Here is a 21,096-nt window from a genome sequence, read left to right as displayed (position 1 = left end):
TACACCGAATGGATCGTTCCAAAGCTAATTTTGTTCTTTGAGGTATCAGCTACAAGATATAGGGGTCAATTTTATAAAAGTAAATTATTTGCAAACAAATACATTCAATTGAAAAATAGAAAATTTTTAAAGGCGTTTCCTGTTGCAAATATTTTCGCAAAAATTTGCAACATATTTGTTTTTTGATTTATTTTTCTGTTCAGGTTCTAGAAAAACATCTAAGGGACAAAAAGTTTCATATCACCAGTATCCTAAAGTGTACCATTTACGAGTTACATCGCTTACAAGAAGGCAAAAAAAAAACATTTTTGCCGTTTAAAAATTTGTTTAATAACTTCCGTTCTCAGGTTCCTGGCGAGTGTTGTTATGGTAGCTTTTGTAAATATGTTTTAATATTAACAGAGAGTCGTAAGGTATGAATTTCGGAATTCAGGGAAAGTCGATGAATCTTTATAAAAACTGTGCAACTGCATTGTTTAAAACTTTCTTAAAGAAGTTAAAAACAAAAATATGAGCGATCTTGTTAAAGGGGTGGGAGCCATTCCTTCTCGGGGTGGAAAAATTTATGCTAAAATGACAACGAGAATCGATATAGGAATGAATTCTAAGCAAAAAGTGTCATTAAAACATATTTCGAAAAGTGTCAAAACAAAAAGTTAGTAAAAACTATTTTTTCTACTATTTTTTGTAAAGTAGTAGAAAAAACCATGAAAATGAAAAAAAGATTTAAATCATTTGCATGAAAATGAACGGAGTTATGATGAAAACAAAGTTTCTCGTATCTTTCTTCTTATGTTTTATTCTGCACAAAAACTGATGAATTTACCAACGGAACTAAAATTAATGTTTTCCGCTTTCCAATTTACTTTATTTAGGTAATGGCAACAGGTTTAAGAAGTTCTAGCAAGTTCGGATAAATATTTTTTTTAATATTGCAATTTAAATTAAAAGGAAGAAAAAATTTCCCAACATACAAAAAAAAGTCTTTATCGGTAAATAATTCGAAAAAAATAAAGTTTTTTTTTTTTAATGTATTAAAACTGACTTCAGCAAAACTGCTATATAGCCAAAAAATAAAGTTACATAAAAGAGTTTAGAAGTTCAAATATTTTGGTGAAAAAAAGTCTAAATTTTTTCCTCGAAACTTTATTATTTTTCAAGTTATTTAACGATAAAAACATTTTTTTTTGTTGTATTTTTCGAAAAAGTTTTTGGAATTTAAGTTGCAATATTTCAAAAAATATTTATCCATAACTGCTAGAACTTCTTGAGCCTGTTGCCAGTATCAACATAAAGTTAATTGGAAAGTGGCAAAGATTTAGTTCTTGTGGTTAATTCATCATTTTTTGTGCTGAATAAAACATAAAAAGAAAGATCATATAAAACATAAAAAGAAAGGTCGAATAAACTTTATTTTCATTATAACTCCGTCAATTTTCATGCAAATGACTTGAAATTTTTTTTATTTTCATGGTTTTTTTATAATACTTAAAAAACCAATATAATAAAAAACCATATAATTCTAAAAAGTGTACGGTATCCTTTTTTCCACAAAGGTCAATGTTTCTGTTATTTGACGTTAAATATTCCGAATTTCAATCGCCAATAACTCGGAAAGTATAGACTTTTCGAAATATGTTTCAATGGCACTTTTTGCTTTAAATTCATTACTATATCGATTCCCGTTGTCATTTTCAGCATAAATTTTTTCACCCCCCAAGAAGGGATGGCTCCCACTCCCTGGACAAGATCGCACAAATTTCGCACAATGCAGTCGCACATTTTTCATAAAGATTCATTGACTGTTCTTGGATTTCGAGGTATAGATCTAACGGCTCTCTAATATAAATAAATAATTCTTTATTTTTAGAGCAGTTGCAAAAATTTTGTGGTAAAAATCACGCAAAAATAATTTTTTTTATGCAAGTTACATAAATATTATTTAAACAATATAAATAACTAGTAGTTATCCACGTTACAGTATTCAATTCCCTTATCTTCACTTTCTTAAATGACACCTACAGTAAAAAATCAATATCCTCGATTTCAAACTTCTATCATTAGTGATTTAGGTAGGGCGTTGATAAATTAGTCGGGACATTGCCTTTTCCTCCCCCTTCTGAAAGGTTTCTGATTTAAAAAAATAGATATGGTATTGAGGACTTCCGTGTAAAAACATTGATTGATGCGACTACAAGAATGAACCCTTAAATAATTGATATTGACAAGATAAGACAGCATACATACCTGATAGAATTGAGATTGACTTTCTTCGAAAACTGACGGATATAATCGTGCCAAAAGTAATAGTATCGGATATAATGATAATTTTAATGTATCGTCTGATAAACTTGCTATACGTAATTCTTCTTTTAAGAAATCAAATAAATGTGGGAAACGTGAAAAGAACACATGGATTGTCATTCGATTATGTGAACTTAACTTTTCACTGTTTTTATTCCTTAAAACACCAAATATCCGTGTCATTAATGCGGAGAATAGTAGTGTTCCAGCATTACGTAACTATTAAAAAAAATAAAAATAAAATAATTACTTTAGCACCAATTAAAATATTAAAAACAACAAACAATTTAACCAATGTCTCAACAATAGTTGAGAATTCTCAACAATATTAAATGTATGGTAATATACAGTGTAACTACACTAGTAAATTTTCTTATTTTGCCTTTTAAGAAAAAAGTCATTCTTTATAAAAAATTTGGCTTATTCTGAAAAGTATGCAGGCATATTTAAAACTTCTAAATAATGTACAGGGTAGCCAAAAATTTGGAATCACTACTTTTCTTTTTACTAAACTATCCTTCCTTTTTATACCATGCATATATGAAATATACATAGTATATTAAGTTTAGTCCCAAGTTTGTAACGCTTAAAAATAATGATGCTAGGAAAAAAAATTTTGTCATAGCTGTTCATAAAATCACCTAATTAGTCCATATCCGGTTGTCCGTCCATCCGTCCGTCCGTCCGTCTGTGGACACGATAACTCAAGAACGAAAAAAGATATCGAGCTGAAATTTTTACAGCGTACTCAGGACGTAAAAAGTGAGGTCAAGTTCGTAAATGAGCATCATAGGTCAATTGGGTCTTGGGTCCGTAGGACCCATCTTGTAAACCGTTAGAGATAGAACAAAAGTTTAAATGTAAAAAATGTTCCTTATAAAAAAATAAAAAACTTTTGTTTGAAACATTTTTTTGTAAACATCACTGTTTACCCACGAGGGCGTTAATTAGGTGCAAATTTTATAGTATGTATTAATATAAGGAATATCAGTTATGTGTGTGTGGCTATTTAAAAGTGAATATCTTTTGTTATTTACGTGACGTCAAAAAAACAAACGATTGCGCATCAACACTGTCTATACATTTTTGTATGTGTTATGTGATAAAGAAATCAACACTGACTATGCCTGGTATTTCAACAATTAACTCAGTCAATTATTTCTTTACACTTGTTATAAGTTGTTATTAAGAACAAAATGTTATTAAGAATCATTTTTTACTTGAACAAATTGAAAAAAGTTGTAATTATTAAAAAACGTAGCAAAGAAAATAACATTAAATCAATTAACATGTTCTCCTCCTGCCATAACACATTTTTCAACCAAAACCCTAAACTTGTTTATACACTTTATGCAGTGTATGATGCATTTAGATCAAAATTATAAATTTTTTGTTTGAGATAAAGCAACATTCACTAAGAATCGAATTGTCAAAGTTGGAAAGATCTTCTTGAAATTTTGTATTGGAGTCATAATTGGTAATTGCGAGCAACTTTTCTTAGTAACATTCTCAACTTATAAAGGATAGTTTACCAAAAAGAAAAATAGTGAATCCAAATTTTTGGATACCCTGCACATTATTTAGAAGTTTTAAATATGCCTACATACTTTTCAGAATAAACAAAATTTTTTTTTATAATGAATGACTTTATTTCTTAAAATCCAAAATAAGAAAATTTACAAGTATAGTTACCTCTATCCGTGGACACACTGTTTGAAAGTTTACAAAAATTGGAGACATCCACGATTCAGGTACGGAAAAGCTTGCCATGGATCGTATAAATAATCAAAGAAATTTTAGATATCGCCATTTTTTACAAAATAGCGGACAGATAACCAAGAAATAAAAAAAGTGGCGATTTACTTGTTATTATAAACAAAACAAACAAAAATTAGAAAGTAAAAAGTTTTTGAACAAAACCAAAGGATACTTATAGGTTTAAAACGATACCAGGTGTATTCCTGTCCACTCATTTTGTTTTATGTATAACTTGTTAACAAAAGCTCAAACGGGAATGTTTGTGTCCGCATTTTAAAGAAAAATAAACAAGCCTTCGATTGCTTTGATTTTTTTTATTGTTAATTAATTTTTAGAACCTTTGAAAAATTGACTTAAAAAGCTAAACAGTACAAGATTTCGATATTTTTTCACAGAGATGGAGCTTTTCGATATTTCGGTAGTGATTCGGTATTGATTCTTAAAAAGTTTGATCGCCCCAGTCAAGCGTTAAGCTCAAACCATTGAATCAATAATAATCTTAAAAAAGTGATTTGTAATAATTTTTACAATATACTTACAGCCCAATTATTTGTTTCAATTGCTCGTAGCGCAACTATTACACCATTTGAAATAAACTGTATGCAATGTTCACCAAGTTGATTGTGACGAAATAATGCTCGCAATATGTTCATGGCGTGTGTACACGGCTCACAATTCACTTGTTTGCGATATTTTTCACAGATTTCAAGCAATGTTTCCATACCATTTTTAAATAAATCAACGGTTCCAATTACTTCTAAAGCTGTAGTCTCCAAAGCCTAACAAATCATTTATAATTTATTATTTTCAATCAATCTAGTAAGAAAGGCTAAAAAGCAGTTTATGCAAGTAGTACTTAAAAACGATCATGTATTTGCGAAGCACAAATTCAATGTGGCAAAATTGCTATCAAAAAACAAAAAATATGTTGTTAGAGAAGAAAACAAACCAAGAAATATAGAGTTTTTTGTTTACGGCTAATCAATGGCTAAATTAACTGAGAAAAAATGGCAATAATAAAAAAAAGATTTTCTTGCGATTAAAAAAAAATTGACGTCCAATGCAAAAAAATATGAGCAAGTTCTAGATCTTAAAAAAACTTATCGATTGACGTATAGTAAGTGCGATTTGGATGCGTAGGTGCCGAGAAAATTTAAAAAAATGAGCAAAAATAGTCGTTTTTACATTTGCTTATAACTTTTTTCTTTTTCGATTTTAAAGTTGATATTTAGTGAAGTTATGAGTAACAGGTTCACAAATTTTCAGTTTTATTTTAACAAAAAATTTTGGAAATTTTTCGAAATATTGCATTTTTTCGATAAAAGACACCCTTTGTTAAAACTTTGCCCTTGGCCAAGGGATTATGGTAGAGCGGTTTTTCAGGGCTTAATCAGTTCGTCTAGACTTCATCGATCATGATATTTTAGAAGCAAGTGAAATTTGAAAAAGTGTATTTTTTTAGATGAGTTTTTCACGGTAGAAAGTAAAACTCGTAGAGCTCTGAAACTGGCACAAGTTACTAATAAATATACATTCTATACATAAGAAAGATATTTGCAATTGTTAACAAAAAATTATAAAATTTCACTTGTTGCTAAAATATCATGATCGGAAGAAGTCTAGACGAAGAGATTAAGCCCCGAAAAATCGCATTTCCATAGTCTTTTGACCAAGAGTACTAAAAGTGTCCTTTTTCGTAAAAATGCGATATTTGGAAAAATTATCAAAATTTTTTGTTAAATAAAAATTAAAGATTTGAAAACCTATTACTCATAATTTCACTAAATATCAACTTTAAAATTGAAAAAGAAAAAAAGTTATAAGTAAATGTAAAAACGACTATTTTCGCTCATTTTCAAATTTTCTTGACACCTACGCATCCAAATCGGACTAAAAGTCAATCGATAGGTTTTTTTTTTAAGATTTAGAGCTTTCCCATTTAATTTTTTTGCATTGAACGTCAACTTTTTTTAATCGCAAGAAAACCGTTTTTTTACTTTTGCGAATTTTTTCGGTTAACTTAGCCTTAAACAAAAAACGCTATGTTTCTTGGCTTGTTTCCTTCTTTAACAACGTATTTTTTGTTGTCCGATAGCAATTTTGTGAAATTTAACATTGAGCCTCCGTAGATTAATTGGATTATAGTGAAAATAAATATATACAGGACAAATATAACTTGGTCATATGTTCATACGCACACTAAACATAAATTTTTTTCAAACCCTGATCTAAACCTTAGAGTATTACCAGCATTAAATCATTTGTTGACAGATCTGGCCTGTTTTATTTTCAAAGACTCAGAATAATGTTAGCTGTGAGATCCCAATGTTGCAGAATTTTTGGTCGTTTAGATAATCAGCTACAAAGGTCGCGGTTTCGGGGGTCAAAAAGCATGTAAAACACAGTATCCTCCCAGCTATTTTTTATGATATTAAAAAATATAATCGAAAAAAAAGTACGACAGTTAAAAGGAAATTTTTTAGATTAAAAAATAGCACCACGTCGTGTAGTTTCGAGATATTAATTTTGACGTAATGTGTCAAAATTGAGAACTTAGACATTAAATCGTGTTTTAAACGGTCAAAATTTCTGAAACTTTGGGATTTAATAGTAAGCCCCATTCTTAGCCTGTGAAAAAAAAATTCGTTAAATTCTGTCGAAAAGTGGATTTTACCATAGTTTTAACATAAGAACTCCAAATTTGAATTCCAGGTAAGTGTTCAATGTTAAGTTAAGTTTAGTGTCTGAGCCATCCATGTACGTGATACGAGAGCAGGCAACGTTCTTGAGAGTTTATTTTATGATGGCTGAATTTTGAATATCTGTTTCCTTATTGAAGTTCGTGATAGTAAAGCAACCTAATTTCTGTCTGACAAATTAAAATTATATTCTGCAACTATAGTTTTGCAGTTGTATTAACATTTTTGAAAAATAAATTGTAAACAGCAGTTTAACGATTGGAAATGGTGAAGGAGGTTATAAGGAATATAAAATAAGTCTATTTTCCAGCAGGAAAATTGGAGAGTGATTTTGGGAGGTGAAAAAGGGGTGGTAATTTTTATAATTTTCTGACTAAAGTTGCGTTCAAAATGAAATGTATTGAATAGAAAAGTTCTTGATCACGCTAAAATCTATAACTTTATCTAAGTCATTTTTAACATAACCTCATAATTTCCGAGAAAATGGTGAAAAACCGTCATTTTTTTATTTTTTTAATTCTCATTTATCCAAAAATAGTCCAATTTAAATGATAAATATGGGCAATTATCTGTTTGTGTCCTTAATAACCACAATTTTTTTTCAAGTAAAACAGACTATCGATTAGTTTTTGAGATATTCAAGTTTTTCTTTAAAAATCCGGTTTTTTTCAAATGCAAAATGTACTTCAGAAAATCATCATACCGGATTCATTCATGATTCATTTTTTTTTTTGTTTTTACATCTTCTATATTCATAAAAAATAAAGATGCCATCCATGTACCAACGATTTAAGAACACGTTCGAAAATACGAAAAACGAAAAAAAATTAATTTTGCAATAACTAATTTTTTAATAATTGTTGATTAAATAATTCTGTGTAAAAGTTCTAAAAAATGGTTAGATATTATTTTATTTGCAAGGAATATTTGTATCACAGGTTAGTAAAGTTTAATTATTAAATAATATTTATTAAATGGCAATTATTATGTTGCAGTGTTGGGCAAAATTAAATTCTTAAACAACTAAAAATTAACAATTAATTGTAATTTTACAAACCTGAAACTAACAATTAATTAATTGTAATTTCAAGAATTTACAACTAACAATTAATAAATTGTTTATCGTAAGTTTCGTAATTAACAATTATTTAATTTGTTAATTGATTTGATGTTCAATTAAAAACTAATAATTAAAACTTATTATTATATATGGATGATAATAAGCAATAAAGTTTTGATCAATAGGTGTTTCTTTCATAACTTATCGAAAAAAAAATTTATCAAAACGGCCATGAGAAAAATAAAACGTAACTAACTAAAGACATTAATAACAAGTGAAAACAAACAATTGACTGAGTTAATTGTTGAAATATCATGTATAGTCAGTGTTGATTTCTTTATCACATTACACATACAAACATGTGACACATACATAACTGATAATCAAGTATAGTACATATTATAAAATTTCCGCCTAATTGGCGCCCTCACGGGTAAACAGTGATGTTTACGAAAAAATGTTTCAAACAAAAGTTGTTTAATTTTTGATAAGGAAAATTTTTTACATTTAAACTTTTGTTCTATCTCTAACGGTTTACAAGATGGGTCCTACGGGTCCAAGACCCAATTGACCTATGATGCTCATTTACGAACTTGACCTCACTTTTTACGTCTTGAGTACGCTGTAAAAATTTCAGCTCGATATCATTTTTCGTTTTTGAGTTATCGTGTCCACAGACGGACGGACGGACGGACGGACAACCGGAAATGGACTAATTAGGTGATTTTATGAACAGCTATGACAAAATTTTTTTCCTAGCATCATTATTTTTAAGCGTTACAAACTTGGGACTAAATTTAATATATTATGTATATTTCATATATACATGGTATAAAAATTATACTTAGTGGAGTTGAAGAACAAAAACGCACAAAGTACAAACATGTTATCAGTTGAAAACAAATAGCTAAGCGATGGATAGGATGGGTGAGTCCCAAGTCAAGTGCAGTCGAGTCGCGTAGACTTCTTTTCAGACCATAGTGTTGTAGTGAGAAGTTTTCTATACTCCCTCCAGGCCCTGCACACTTATATTCGGCTCTACTCGCTCGCTGCCTCTATCCAAACTTACAACGAAATTCTACACTCGATTTTCGACTATAAAACATTTACTAATGTCGGCTGTTCTAATAAACTTAAAGATTATTTTATAGTTGAAAACTTTTATATTTTTTTAAACAAAAATTTATTTTAATTAATGAAATATTATACGCTATTTATACGAATATCTGTTCACTTAAATTCAAGTATTTTTCCATATTAAAGTAACATAATTGTTAACTTTAATTGTCTTTTAAAACAATTTAAAAAGTTAATTGCAAGATACAATTAATTGTAACATGCAGTTAATACTTTAATTGCAATTAATTTTACAAATTACAAATTAAATTAATCGCAATTGAATTTGTAATCAATTAAAATTTTAATTGATTAATGCCCAACACTGTTATGTTGTAAATACGCGCCAGGATATTATATTGTATATAAAAACATGTGCATTAATAATCATGATAATTAAGTCATGCGCATTAATAATCTCATTTATTATCCTTCTCAATCATCTTGGAAAGATGGTTCTCACTCTGTTACCAGTTCCAGTTAGTACATTTTCAGAGCTACTCAACACTCTTACAGATCTTACTATCAACTGCAAACGTGGCTTGGAAGAAAATTGCCTGATACAAAATTTATTGAAGATCTACTTGTGCTAGAATATTTACTTAAAAATATGTCTTGAAGCTGTGAACGGGATTGCGAAGGTAAAAAATGCAGTTGCAGAAAACGATGATTTAAAATGCACAGAACTATGCACAAAATGTCATGGTTCAGTCCATTGTTCGAACGTTGATACAGTAACAGAAAATTTTAGTGACTCTAAGATGTGGGTTATGAATCAGAGGAGCCACATCTTTAACAGAACCAGGGACATCTAACACCCGAGGAACTGTGTTATTTAGAAGAAACATTTGAATTTGAAGAAGAATCAGAGTTTAGTGTAGCTTCGGACAATGAAAAAGAAGTTGATATATTTAAATAAAAACAAAGATTAGCTTATATTATTTCCTTATGTATAAATGCACACTTTGTAGATAATTATGTAAAATAAAATTTTTTTAAAAGGCAAACAGCTAAATTTTGAATATTTTAATTACTAATTTCTCAAAACTTAAAAATAATAAATAAGCTAATCGATCCTAAAACAAACAAAAACTTAAATCCAAAATAAAATTCAGTTAACAGAATAGGTTGAAAAATTTCATTAGTCCCATAGAAAAATCGATAAACCCTCCAAAATTACGGTTTTCAGTTCTAATTAATACGATGTCTTCGAAATAAAAATAAAATTCCTCACGGCTTTGAAAATGTAATAACTGGAACTGAGTGAAAACCACCTCTCCAAGATGATTGAGAAGGAGAAAAATTAGATTATTAATGCGCATGCCTTAATCATCATGATTTTTAATGAGCATATCTTAATATACAATATAATATCCTGACGCGTTTTTACAACAAAGTAATTGCCATTTAATAATTAAACTTTATGAACCTGTGGTACTTGTAAAATAAAATAATATTCCTTGCAATTGCATCAACAATTATTATAATTAAATCAGCAATTATTACAAAATTAATTATTGCAAAATTAATTTTTTTCGTTTTTAACATTTTCGAACATATTCTTAAAACGTTGGTATATGGATGGTATCTTCATTTTTTATGAATATAGATGTGAAAAAAAGAGCCATCAATGAATCCGGTATGATGATTTTCTGAAGTACATTTTTCATTTGAAGAAAACCGGATTTTTAAAGAAAAACATGAATATCTCAAAAACTAATCGATAGTCTGTTTTACTTGAAAAAAATTGTAGTTATTAAGGACACAAATAGATATTTTTTCCATAATTTCCATTAATTATGGACTATTTTTGGAGAAATGAGAATAAGAAAAACAAAAAGAAAGACGATTTATCGCTATTTTTTCGAATTTTGAAGTTATGTTAAAAATGACTTAAATAAATTTCTAGATTTTGGCGTGCTCAAGAACTTTTCTACTCAATACATTTCATTTTGACCGCAAATTTAGTCAGAAAACACAATTATACAAATTACCACCCCTTTTTCACCCCCCCCCCCCAATCACCCAACTTTCCTGCTGGGAAATATTCTTTATAACCTCCTACACCATTTCACTCGTTAAACTGCTGTTTACAATTTATCTTCTTTTTTTGGAGTCAAAGTATGATAAAATATGTGGTCTACTATAAAACTAAATCATGTTAAAATTACCATCACACTAAAATGGTTTATAGTAGAGTGAAATTACGCCTTGTGTATGGATTAAAAGTTCGGGCAGCGAAACTTTGGGGTTTTTCTTTTCACATCAAAATAAGTATTTTTTGAAATTTTTTACTTTCCCGGAGTGGTGCAACATGTGCAACCAACAAAATGACATCAAAAATGGAATTTTTTCAGAAATTTTATCATTTTTATTTTATATTCGCAAGAGGAGACATCGGTGCATATCCAAATTTGGTAGGTTTTTAGTCAATGTTAAGAACTACTTCTCGTATTTTTTTGGGTGGGTTTCGTCCTTTCCCCTCCCAGTTATATATATATGTATACATACATATGGTAAAACAGTTCATTTGACTATTACTTGAAAAATATTGGATTGATTTTAATGAAACTAATATCAATAGTAGGTTTTATTACGAACAACTTTCGGTTAAAATTTTAGCGAAATCCGTTAAATGGTTCGTCCAAAATTTCCAATTTAGTGAATTGTTTAAAATGGCTGCCATTTTATGCCATTTTGTCCTACGGGGTTAAATTTTTGTTTAAAATGTAGCATTTTTTATTATCCCCGTAAAATAACTCCTTGATCCATATTTTGGCGAAAAACGGAAAATTTAACACTTTCTGGAAATAATTGTTTGGGGGGTGTATGGACTGGGTTTGGGGGATATTTTTTGCTCTGGCTTCAGAAAACTATTTTTCAGAAAGGTCTGTACGGTTCAAAGCAAAATTTTTAAGTTTTAACCCCCGCGCTATTAGGGGAAAAGGATGTATGGAATAGATGTATTTTAAAAGATTTTAAAAAGAGGTCAAAATAGTTTTAAATGCTAAAGTAAACCAAAACTTCAGATGTTTGTATTAATATAGCCCTTTTTACAACATCCACCCCTCCCCCTCCCGCTTTCATACTTTTTGCAAATTAAAAATTTTTATGACGTATAAAGGGGTTTTTGGGGTCGCTGATCTCGAATTTTTGGCCCAAATAAATACACCCCCTAAAAATATTTTTTTTTCAAGTAATAGTCAAATGAACTGTTTTACCATATGTATGTATACATATATATATATAACTGGGAGGGGAAGGGACGAAACCCACCCAAAAAAATATGAGAAGTAGTTCTTAACATTGACTACAAACCTATCAAATTTGGATATGCACCGATGTCTCCTCTTGCGAATATAAAATAAAAACAAGTGAAAACAAACAATTGACTGAGTTAATTGTTGAAATACCATGCATAGTCAGTGTTGATTTCTTTATCACATTACACATACAAACGTGACACATACATAACTGATAATCAAGTATAGTACATATGTAAATGACTTTATAGGTTTCTGCATTACCGATCGACATTTAGTGTATAGTTTGTACACATATTATAAAATTTCCGCCTAATTGGCGCCCTCGCGGGTAAACAGTGATGTTTACGAAAAAATGTTTCAAACAAAAGCTGTTTAATTTTTGATAAGGAACATTTTTTACATTTAAACTTTTGTTCTATCTCTAACGGTTTATAAGATGGGTCCTACGGACCCAAGACCCAATTGACCTATGATGGTCATTTACGAACTTGACCTCACTTTTTACGTCCTGAGTACGCTATAAAAATTTCAGCTCGATATCTTTTTTCGTTTTTGAGTTATCGTGACCACAGACGGACGGACGGACGGACAACCGGAAATGGACTAATTAGGTGATTCTATGAACACCTATGACAAAATTTTTTTCCTAACATCATTATTTTTAAGCGTTACAAACTTGGGACTAAACTTAATATACTATGTATATTTCATATATACATGGTATAATGATAAAATTTCTGAAAAAAATTCTATTTTTGAAGCCATTTTGTTGGTTAGACATGTTGCACCACTCCGGAAAAGTAAAAAATTTCAAAAAATACTTATTTTGATGTGAAAAGAAAAACCCCAAAATTTCGCTGCCCGAACTTTCAATCCATATAACAGTCTTTTTTTGCTTAAATTTACAATTAAACAATTAAATTAGTACAATTAAACTCAATATCTAAAAGGAAAAGATTAATGCAACTTTGAAATTCTCCACAGTTATTTATTAGGTTGTAACCGCTTCGTAAAAAAAATTAACCTCTCAGGGGCGTACCTAACCCCCTTTTTTGGAGGGCAGTTAGGAGTTTTAATCAATTTTTTACAAATTACAAAAAAACTATGCTAGCTTTAAAATTAACCGAGATATGCCAATTTTTAAATGGAATTTTGTTTGCTCATTCAATCAAATGAAAAAGTATCCATCTTGTAAACCGTTAGAGATAGAACAAAAGTTTAAATATAAAAGTTATTTCTTATAAGAAAATTAACAACTTTTATTTGAATCATTTTTTCGTAAATATCACTGTTCACCCGCGAGAGCGCAACTTAGGAAAAAAATTTGGTGTCCATTTTCTCCAAAACTATAAAAAAAAAAGTGAGTTGATTTTTTTCAGGTTTCAACTTCAACTAGTGGTTTTGTGGAACATTCTAGAAAAGCAAAAAAAAGTTAGTATTTTGGAGGCAGGGTAAAAATTCATGGGTAAAATGAGATCTTTATAAAAAAATATTTCAAATAAAAGTTGTTTATTTATTTATAAGAAATAACTTTTAAATTTAAACTTTTGTTCCATCTCTAACGGTTTACAAAATGTTTTTTTTTTTTTTTTTATTTGATTGAATGAGCAAAAAATTTTAGAAAATACTTTCAAAAATTTTCGTAAGTATTTTCTGGAATTTTAAACCAGTTGAAGAACCTGAAAAATTTTGCGCCCTCACGGGTAAACAGGTATGTTCACGAAAGAATACTGTAAATAAAAGTTGTTGATTTTTTTATAAGGAATAACTTTTACAATTAAAAGTTTTGTTCTATCTCAAACAGTTGGATACTTTTTTGTTTGATTGAATGAACAAAAAAATTTCATTTTAAAACTGGCATATCTCGGTCAACCTTGAAGCTAGAAAACGAAAATGTGTACAAATAATCAGCTAGAACTTTTAATAGAACTTTTTTTTTTATTTGATGCATAGTTTTCTTGTAATTTGTAAAAAAAGATCGGTTAGATACTCCCCTGAGAGGTAAACTATTTTTACAGAGTGTTTACAACCTAATAAATAACAAATAGTTTGTTTTTTAATTATTAGATTAAAATGTGGCGTGGTGTTAGCAACGGTAAAACTGTGTAAATTATTATCACTTCCATAGTGATATAATTGTTTACTTTTGTTTCAATTGACATACCTGAACTAAAGATTTTTATAATTTATATTGTGTTAGAATCATAAACGTTTATTAGTGGACATTCTATTAAATAACGTTGTAATTTAATTTATTCCTTTCAGGTATGTTTTTGTTTGTAAATTTAGTGTAATTCCTTTATATAATTTTGTCAAATTTATTCCTTTCAGGATTAAATACAATCTCGTTATTTATTCAATAAATTAATAACTTACAAATTAAATTACAATCATTTAAGATGGAAAAATTGTTTGTCCACTTAATAAGAAGAAGCGATGAATATTTTGAATTAGCTGGACTATCCGAAGATAAGCGGTTATGGTTTAGCTTACCAGATGAACATAAAAATTTATATGAACATAAGGTATTATCATCAAAACCCACCATTAAAAGTGCAATTGCTGCTATTAAACCGATTAATGGTTTCCGAAAAATTGGCATTAAATTAGATGAGGATTTGAAAAAAGAATATTTTGATGAAGATGGAAACCTTAGCTACAAAAACTATCCGTTACAGGAATCTGTAGTTTTTTTTGATGTGAGTGAAAAACTCCAAGAAGAAAATTTTTTAATTAAAAGAATCAAGGAATTAGAATTAAAATTAAATGACAAAGATGAGATAAAATTGCAAAATATAGAAAAGAAGTTTGTTCTTGATAAATATGACAAAACACAAAACCCTTCTGAGTGGTTTTCTAAATTTGAAAGTGAATGTGACCGAAATAAAATAAAAGGTGGTACCCAGATGATTGAAGCTTTACGATTTTTTGTCGCTGGATCGGCCAAACACTGGTATGAAGGAAATTTGAAAAAATTTGGTCTAACTAATTGGTCTGAATGGCGAAATTCATTTTTTTCCATTTTTATTGACAAAGGTTGGACAGCTGTCAGAAAAGCATATACCTATAAATACTTAGGCGGCTCATTGATCGATTACGCTTTAACAAAAGAAAATTTATGTTTAGAAGTAGAAAGTGATAGTACTATGAGTTCCAGAATAAACTTGATTGTAATGGGTTTACCATCTCAAGTTCAAGATGAGCTAGATCGCGAAGACATTAACACTATAAAAAAATTATACAATGAACTCCGAAAGCTAGATGGTCAATATAATAAACGTTCGAAAGAAAATAAACCATATGATAATCGGCATGAAAAAACAAAATTAGGAGAATCGACTAAAAAGAAACAAATTGATATACCCTTGAAAAAACCATGCTACATGTGTGAAGCTCTTGGTTGGAAAAATCGATTTCATCCCTCTAACGAATGCCGAAATAAAATACTGTACGCTCAGAAAAAAGAATCTAATTTAATTGAAACGAAATCTGATTCAGAAAATGAGGCTGAAATGATGAAAATGGAAATTGACCGAAATTCTTTAAACTAGAGAGCCCGGATAATTTGATTCCATTAATTCATGTAAACGTAATTATTGATGATAAAATGAAAATAAAAGCAGTGTATGACTCAGGATCTAACGTGAGTCTAATTAATCAAAGAGTTGTAGATGTATTAAAAACAAGTTTGTTAAAGCATAACACTGCATTCAAGACAATTAATGGTTTCAATTTTAGTTCGGCCCGGGCAAACATAAAGCTTAAAATTGGAAATATTACAAACAATTTGAATACTTTTGTAGTTAAAAATTCAGAATTTTCTTATGACCTGTTACTAGGTTTAGATGCTATTAAAAAATTTAAACTAATTCAAGACGAGAATTTAAACATATACCAAAAACCTAAAAATGATGAGATGCTCCAAATAAGAAGTAATCAAAATCAGAAGAAATCTTGTGAAATTTCTAACAAAATAATTACAAATGAAAATAAAGAAGATAAAGAAAATGTAAAGAAAGAAGATAATATAGATGTAAAGAAAGAAGATAATAAAGATGTCAATAAAGAAGATAATAGAGATGTAAAGAGAGAAGATAATAGAGATGTAAAGAAAGAAGATAATAAAGATGTTAAAAATTTTAATAAAGAAGGTAAAATCAATGAAAATGAAAAAGAAGAGAAAAACACTGAAAATATTAGAATTTACCATCAAGAAGAAACTAATGAAAATCAGTTCAAACCTAAATTAGATCACATAGATGGATATGAAAAAAAAATAGAACTTTTAAATATTATTGAAAATCACAAGAAAATTTTTGCCAAAAATAAATTTGATGTCGGTAAAGTAAAGTCTAGAGAGGCCGAAATAAAGTTAATGAGAGATGAATATGTTACGGCCCGCCCTTATAAATGTTCTATACCAGATGAACGTGAAATCAAAGATCAAGTACAGAAGTTACTAGCATCCGATCTAATAGAGGAATCTGATTCACCGTTCGCATCACCGGTAACACTCGCATATAAAAAAGAAGATGGAAGAAAATCAAGGCTTTGCATCGATTTTAGAAACTTAAATAAAATAACTATCCCAGAGTGCTACCCATTTCCAACAATAAATGATATAACGGAAAAAGTTTCGAAATGTAAATACTTTACTGTTGTTGATATAAACTCCGCTTTTTGGTGTATTAGGTTAAAAGAAAAGGACCGTGAGAAAACTTCTTTCGTTACAAAGTACGGGAAATTTATGTTCAAAGTATTACCTTTTGGATTGAAAAATGCTCCTGCAATCTTTCAACGCATACTTTCAAATATTATAAGACGAAATAACCTAGATGAGTTTTGCGTCAACTACATGGATGACTGTCTTATTTTCTCACGCAATTGGAAAGATCACATGCAACATATCTCAAGATTTCTTGAAGTAATAGGAGAAGAAGGATTTAAATTAAAGCTCGAAAAGTGTAAATTTGCAGCCCAATCGGTTAAGTATCTTGGCCATTACATTGAAGAAAATAAAATATCACCAGCACAAGAAAATTTAAAGGCAATAAAAAATTTGAAAAGACCTACAGATAAATCTGGGGTTCGAAGTGTTCTAGGAACAATAAATTACTTTATAAAATATATCGATCATAGTGCTCAAAAATTTGAGCCCCTTCACAGATTGCTGAAAAAAAATACTGAATTTATTTGGACGGAAGAATGTGAACGCAGCTTCTCCATGATCAAAGAATATCTGTGTTCCCGTCCAATTTTATCAATTTATGATGTCGAAAAAGATGTTTACATTGACACAGACGCTAGTCAAAAAGGACTTGGAGCGACTTTGAGGCAACCACAGTCAGATGGTCTATTACACCCTGTAGCTTATTTTTCTAGAAAACTGTCAGAAAGAGAAAAGAAAATGGAAACGATTCATTTAGAATGCAAGGCGATAAAAGAAGCCATTAAATACTGGAAATACTATCTTATTGGACGAAAGTTTTTCGTTTGTAGTGACCATAAACCATTGGAAAATTTAAGAACAAAGTCACGAACTGATGAGATTCTTGGCGATCTGGTCCACTACTTGTCACAATTTAATTTCCAGATAATATATAAAAAAGGAAAAGAAAATATTATCGCTGATTTACTATCACGGCAACCAGTTTTAGAATATTTCGAAAATGAAGATGTCATTCAAGTGGTCAATTTAATAGAATTGTCTGAAATAAAGAGGGATCAATATGAAAATCAAAGAGAACTTACAACTGCAAAGGGAACTGAGCGTAGACACGATATTATATTTAAGATGTTAAAAGGAAGAAAGCGGATTTTTGTATCGGAAAAGTTAGGCCTTGAAATAATTAACAAGTTGCACAATCACTATGGTCACATTGGTGTTGCACAAATGAGAAACAAAATACGACAACACTACTATTTCAAAAATTTAGATAAACTTATCATTGACTTTTGTAAAGGCTGTGTGACATGTAGGCAAAGTAAAACTCGCCGAGGAAGATTGATTGGAAAATTGTCAAGAATTGGACCTGCAACAGAACCCTATGAAATATTGTCCATAGATACAGTGGGTGGTTTTGCCGGAAATAAGTCTATAAAGAAATTTATGCACATACTAGTGGATCATTTTAGCAGGTATGCTTGGATTTCTACTACAAAAAGCCAATGCGCAAAAGATTTTATAAATCTTATACATCCGATCGCTAAAAATAATAAAATAAAGTTGATTCTTGCCGATCAATATACTGGACTAAATTCCGTAGAACTCAAAAATTACCTAAATAGAAGAGGTATCCAACTTGTTTTTACAAGCATAGATTGTGCAAGTTCAAATGGTCTCAACGAACGTTTAAATCAAACTCTAGTTAATAGAATTAGGTGTAAAATTATTGATGGAGATAAACGAGCATGGCCTACGATTGCTGCTGAATGTGTTGAAAATTATAACTCAACGATTCATAGCTCTACTAACTATGAGCCACAATATCTGCTCCTAGGCAAGAAATCAAACATTTCGCCAATATATGAACCACCTAGTGATTTAGCTGAAGACCGCCAGCAAGCTTTCATTAATTCATCCAGAAGTTTTATGGAAAATAAAAAAAGAGTTGACAAAAATCGAACAACTTTTCAATTTGAAATTGGAGATCTTGTGTACGTAGAGAATGGGAACAAATTAAATCGCAATAAAATGGACAAAGTTCGCCTTGGGCCTTTTAAAATATTAAGCCGGATTTCATCTTCGTTTTATGAAGTTGATTGTGGCAAGAAAAGAAGTGAATCAAATTATTTTCATAGCAGTAAGCTGTCACCTTTTACTTCGCAAAAAATGACTTCGGGGGGGAAGGTGTAAATTATTATCACTTCCATAGTGATATAATTGTTTACTTTTGTTTCAATTGACATACCTGAACTAAAGATTTTTATAATTTATATTGTGTTAGAATCATAAACGTTTATTAGTGGACATTCTATTAAATAACGTTGTAATTTAATTTATTCCTTTCAGGTATGTTTTTGTTTGTAAATTTAGTGTAATTCCTTTATATAATTTTGTCAAATTTATTCCTTTCAGGATTAAATACAATCTCGTTATTTATTCAATAAATTAATAACTTACAACTGTATAGCAATTATAATTTATATAGCTAAAGGGTGGTGAAAAATAATTTGATAAAACTTGTAAAAATTGATTTTAACTTTAAAAATAAAATAAATACCCAAAATCCATTCGTCTTGAAATCAATCTTTTTGTGAACGTACCTGTATCATGAAGGGTAAACCGGCACTTCGTCTTGTAGCACATAGTTTCTTATTAACATTCATTTCGTTTGTGTTCGTTATATCTACTAACAACTCTTCTATCCAATTTCTGGGCAAATCCGCTAATTTACCACTTTTTTCACTATCCAAACAATTCAATTAAAACCATTTCAAATAAAACAAAAATTTAAGTTCCAATAAAATTAGGGAAATAATCTTAGCAAATTTATTAAATATTAACGCTAGATAGTGTAGGCAATGAGTATATTTCGTAAACATTTACAAATCCTTTCGAACAACGAATGTATTTCGATGTATTATGATCAGCTACATTCGAATTTTCAACTTACTCAGCGTTCAGAGTTGGGAAAAAGTTTCTATAAACAAATTAATTGTTTATACGGCCATAGTTCCTAAATTATTGAAAATTTTCATTCTCATTTTAAAGGTATGAGTCTATATTTTAATGTTATGCACATAAAAATACATTTTATGCAATAGCAACGAAACTAGCATGATCGTAAGTATTAAGGAGGGTGACTCGCCAGTAATAGAAAAAAATATATCAGTAGATAATGATCCGAATTTTTAGTATGTTATAGTTAACGAAATATATTATTGTATAAAACAAAAATTTGGGTACCTTACCGTTCAATTAAGAGAGTTTTTATTAATTAAAAATACACTAAATAACATAGCATGATATGAGGATGGTTATGTTATTTAGTGTATTTTTAATTAATAAAAACTCTCTTAATTGAACCGATTATTGGTACCCAAATTTTTGTTTTATACAATAATATATTTCGTGAACTATAACATACTAAAAATTCGGATCCTTATCTACTAATTTATTTTCTCTATTATTGCCGAGGGACCTTCCTTAAGTTTTATTTCGTAACAATTTCGTACCATTTTATTCTACATGAAAAAACCAATATTCATTTTTTTTATTCGTCTTGATAGAACCAATAGAACCGAAGATATGATTAAAAATGTAAACAAAAATGATAGTGCATAAGGTCGGCGCGCAGTACACGATATTAAGTATTAAGTTTTATCATGTTTTCGGTCCGCTATTAGTTTATAAACCAAAAGCGAGCCCTTAGCGAAAAAAATCCTCACAAAATTATCTTTTCGAATTTTATTGTTTATACTATTTATTCTGTTTTGTGATTGGATTTTTGATTGTTTGTTTTGTTTTTGTGATTTACTCATGTATTGTATTGATTTATATATCAAATATACTGAAATTGATTGAATATGAGAAAATTGCAAATTTGTTCTATTTTAAGAATCTTTGTTATTTTTTCAAATATCTTTATTAAAACTTGAGTTATTGAAACTGAACGCAAATGTATAAATCAATTAAATTAAACATGAAAAGAGGGTGATTGTTGCATCAAATCAGGTATGTTTGTTTTTTGATATGTTGTTTGCAATGTAAAGGCAGAAAACAGAAAAGCCTAAAAAATTTGACCTGGAAGGACTGGTTTTTCATCAAAAACTGTATTATTTATTTTTAAAGAAGGTTAAATTTGCAATAATTTGATATCAAGCCGGTTTTTATATATATTTTTTCAAGTTACACGATTTAACGCAAAATTTCATCATAATTTCGCGTTCA

General features: G+C 29.3%; 1 protein-coding gene across 1 annotated transcript in view; it reads right to left on the bottom strand.

The window, feature by feature from the left end:
• The window catches only part of LOC123298948 (thyroid adenoma-associated protein homolog), a 75,739-nt gene that overhangs the window by 8,629 nt on the left and 46,014 nt on the right, over positions 1-21,096 (bottom strand). The window contains exons 13-15 of the mRNA XM_044881048.1: positions 19,470-19,611; positions 4,602-4,841; positions 2,248-2,523 (exon numbers count right to left, since the gene is read on the bottom strand). Coding sequence (XP_044736983.1) covers positions 2,248-2,523; positions 4,602-4,841; positions 19,470-19,611 — 658 coding nt within the window. The remainder of the gene's footprint in view (positions 1-2,247; positions 2,524-4,601; positions 4,842-19,469; positions 19,612-21,096) is intronic.

This window comes from Chrysoperla carnea, chromosome 4 (genome assembly GCF_905475395.1).
Source record: "Chrysoperla carnea chromosome 4, inChrCarn1.1, whole genome shotgun sequence".
Taxonomy (NCBI): domain Eukaryota; kingdom Metazoa; phylum Arthropoda; class Insecta; order Neuroptera; family Chrysopidae; genus Chrysoperla; species Chrysoperla carnea.
The sequence above is the reverse complement of the archived record's forward strand: the minus strand, read 5'-3'. Positions and strand labels throughout refer to the sequence as shown.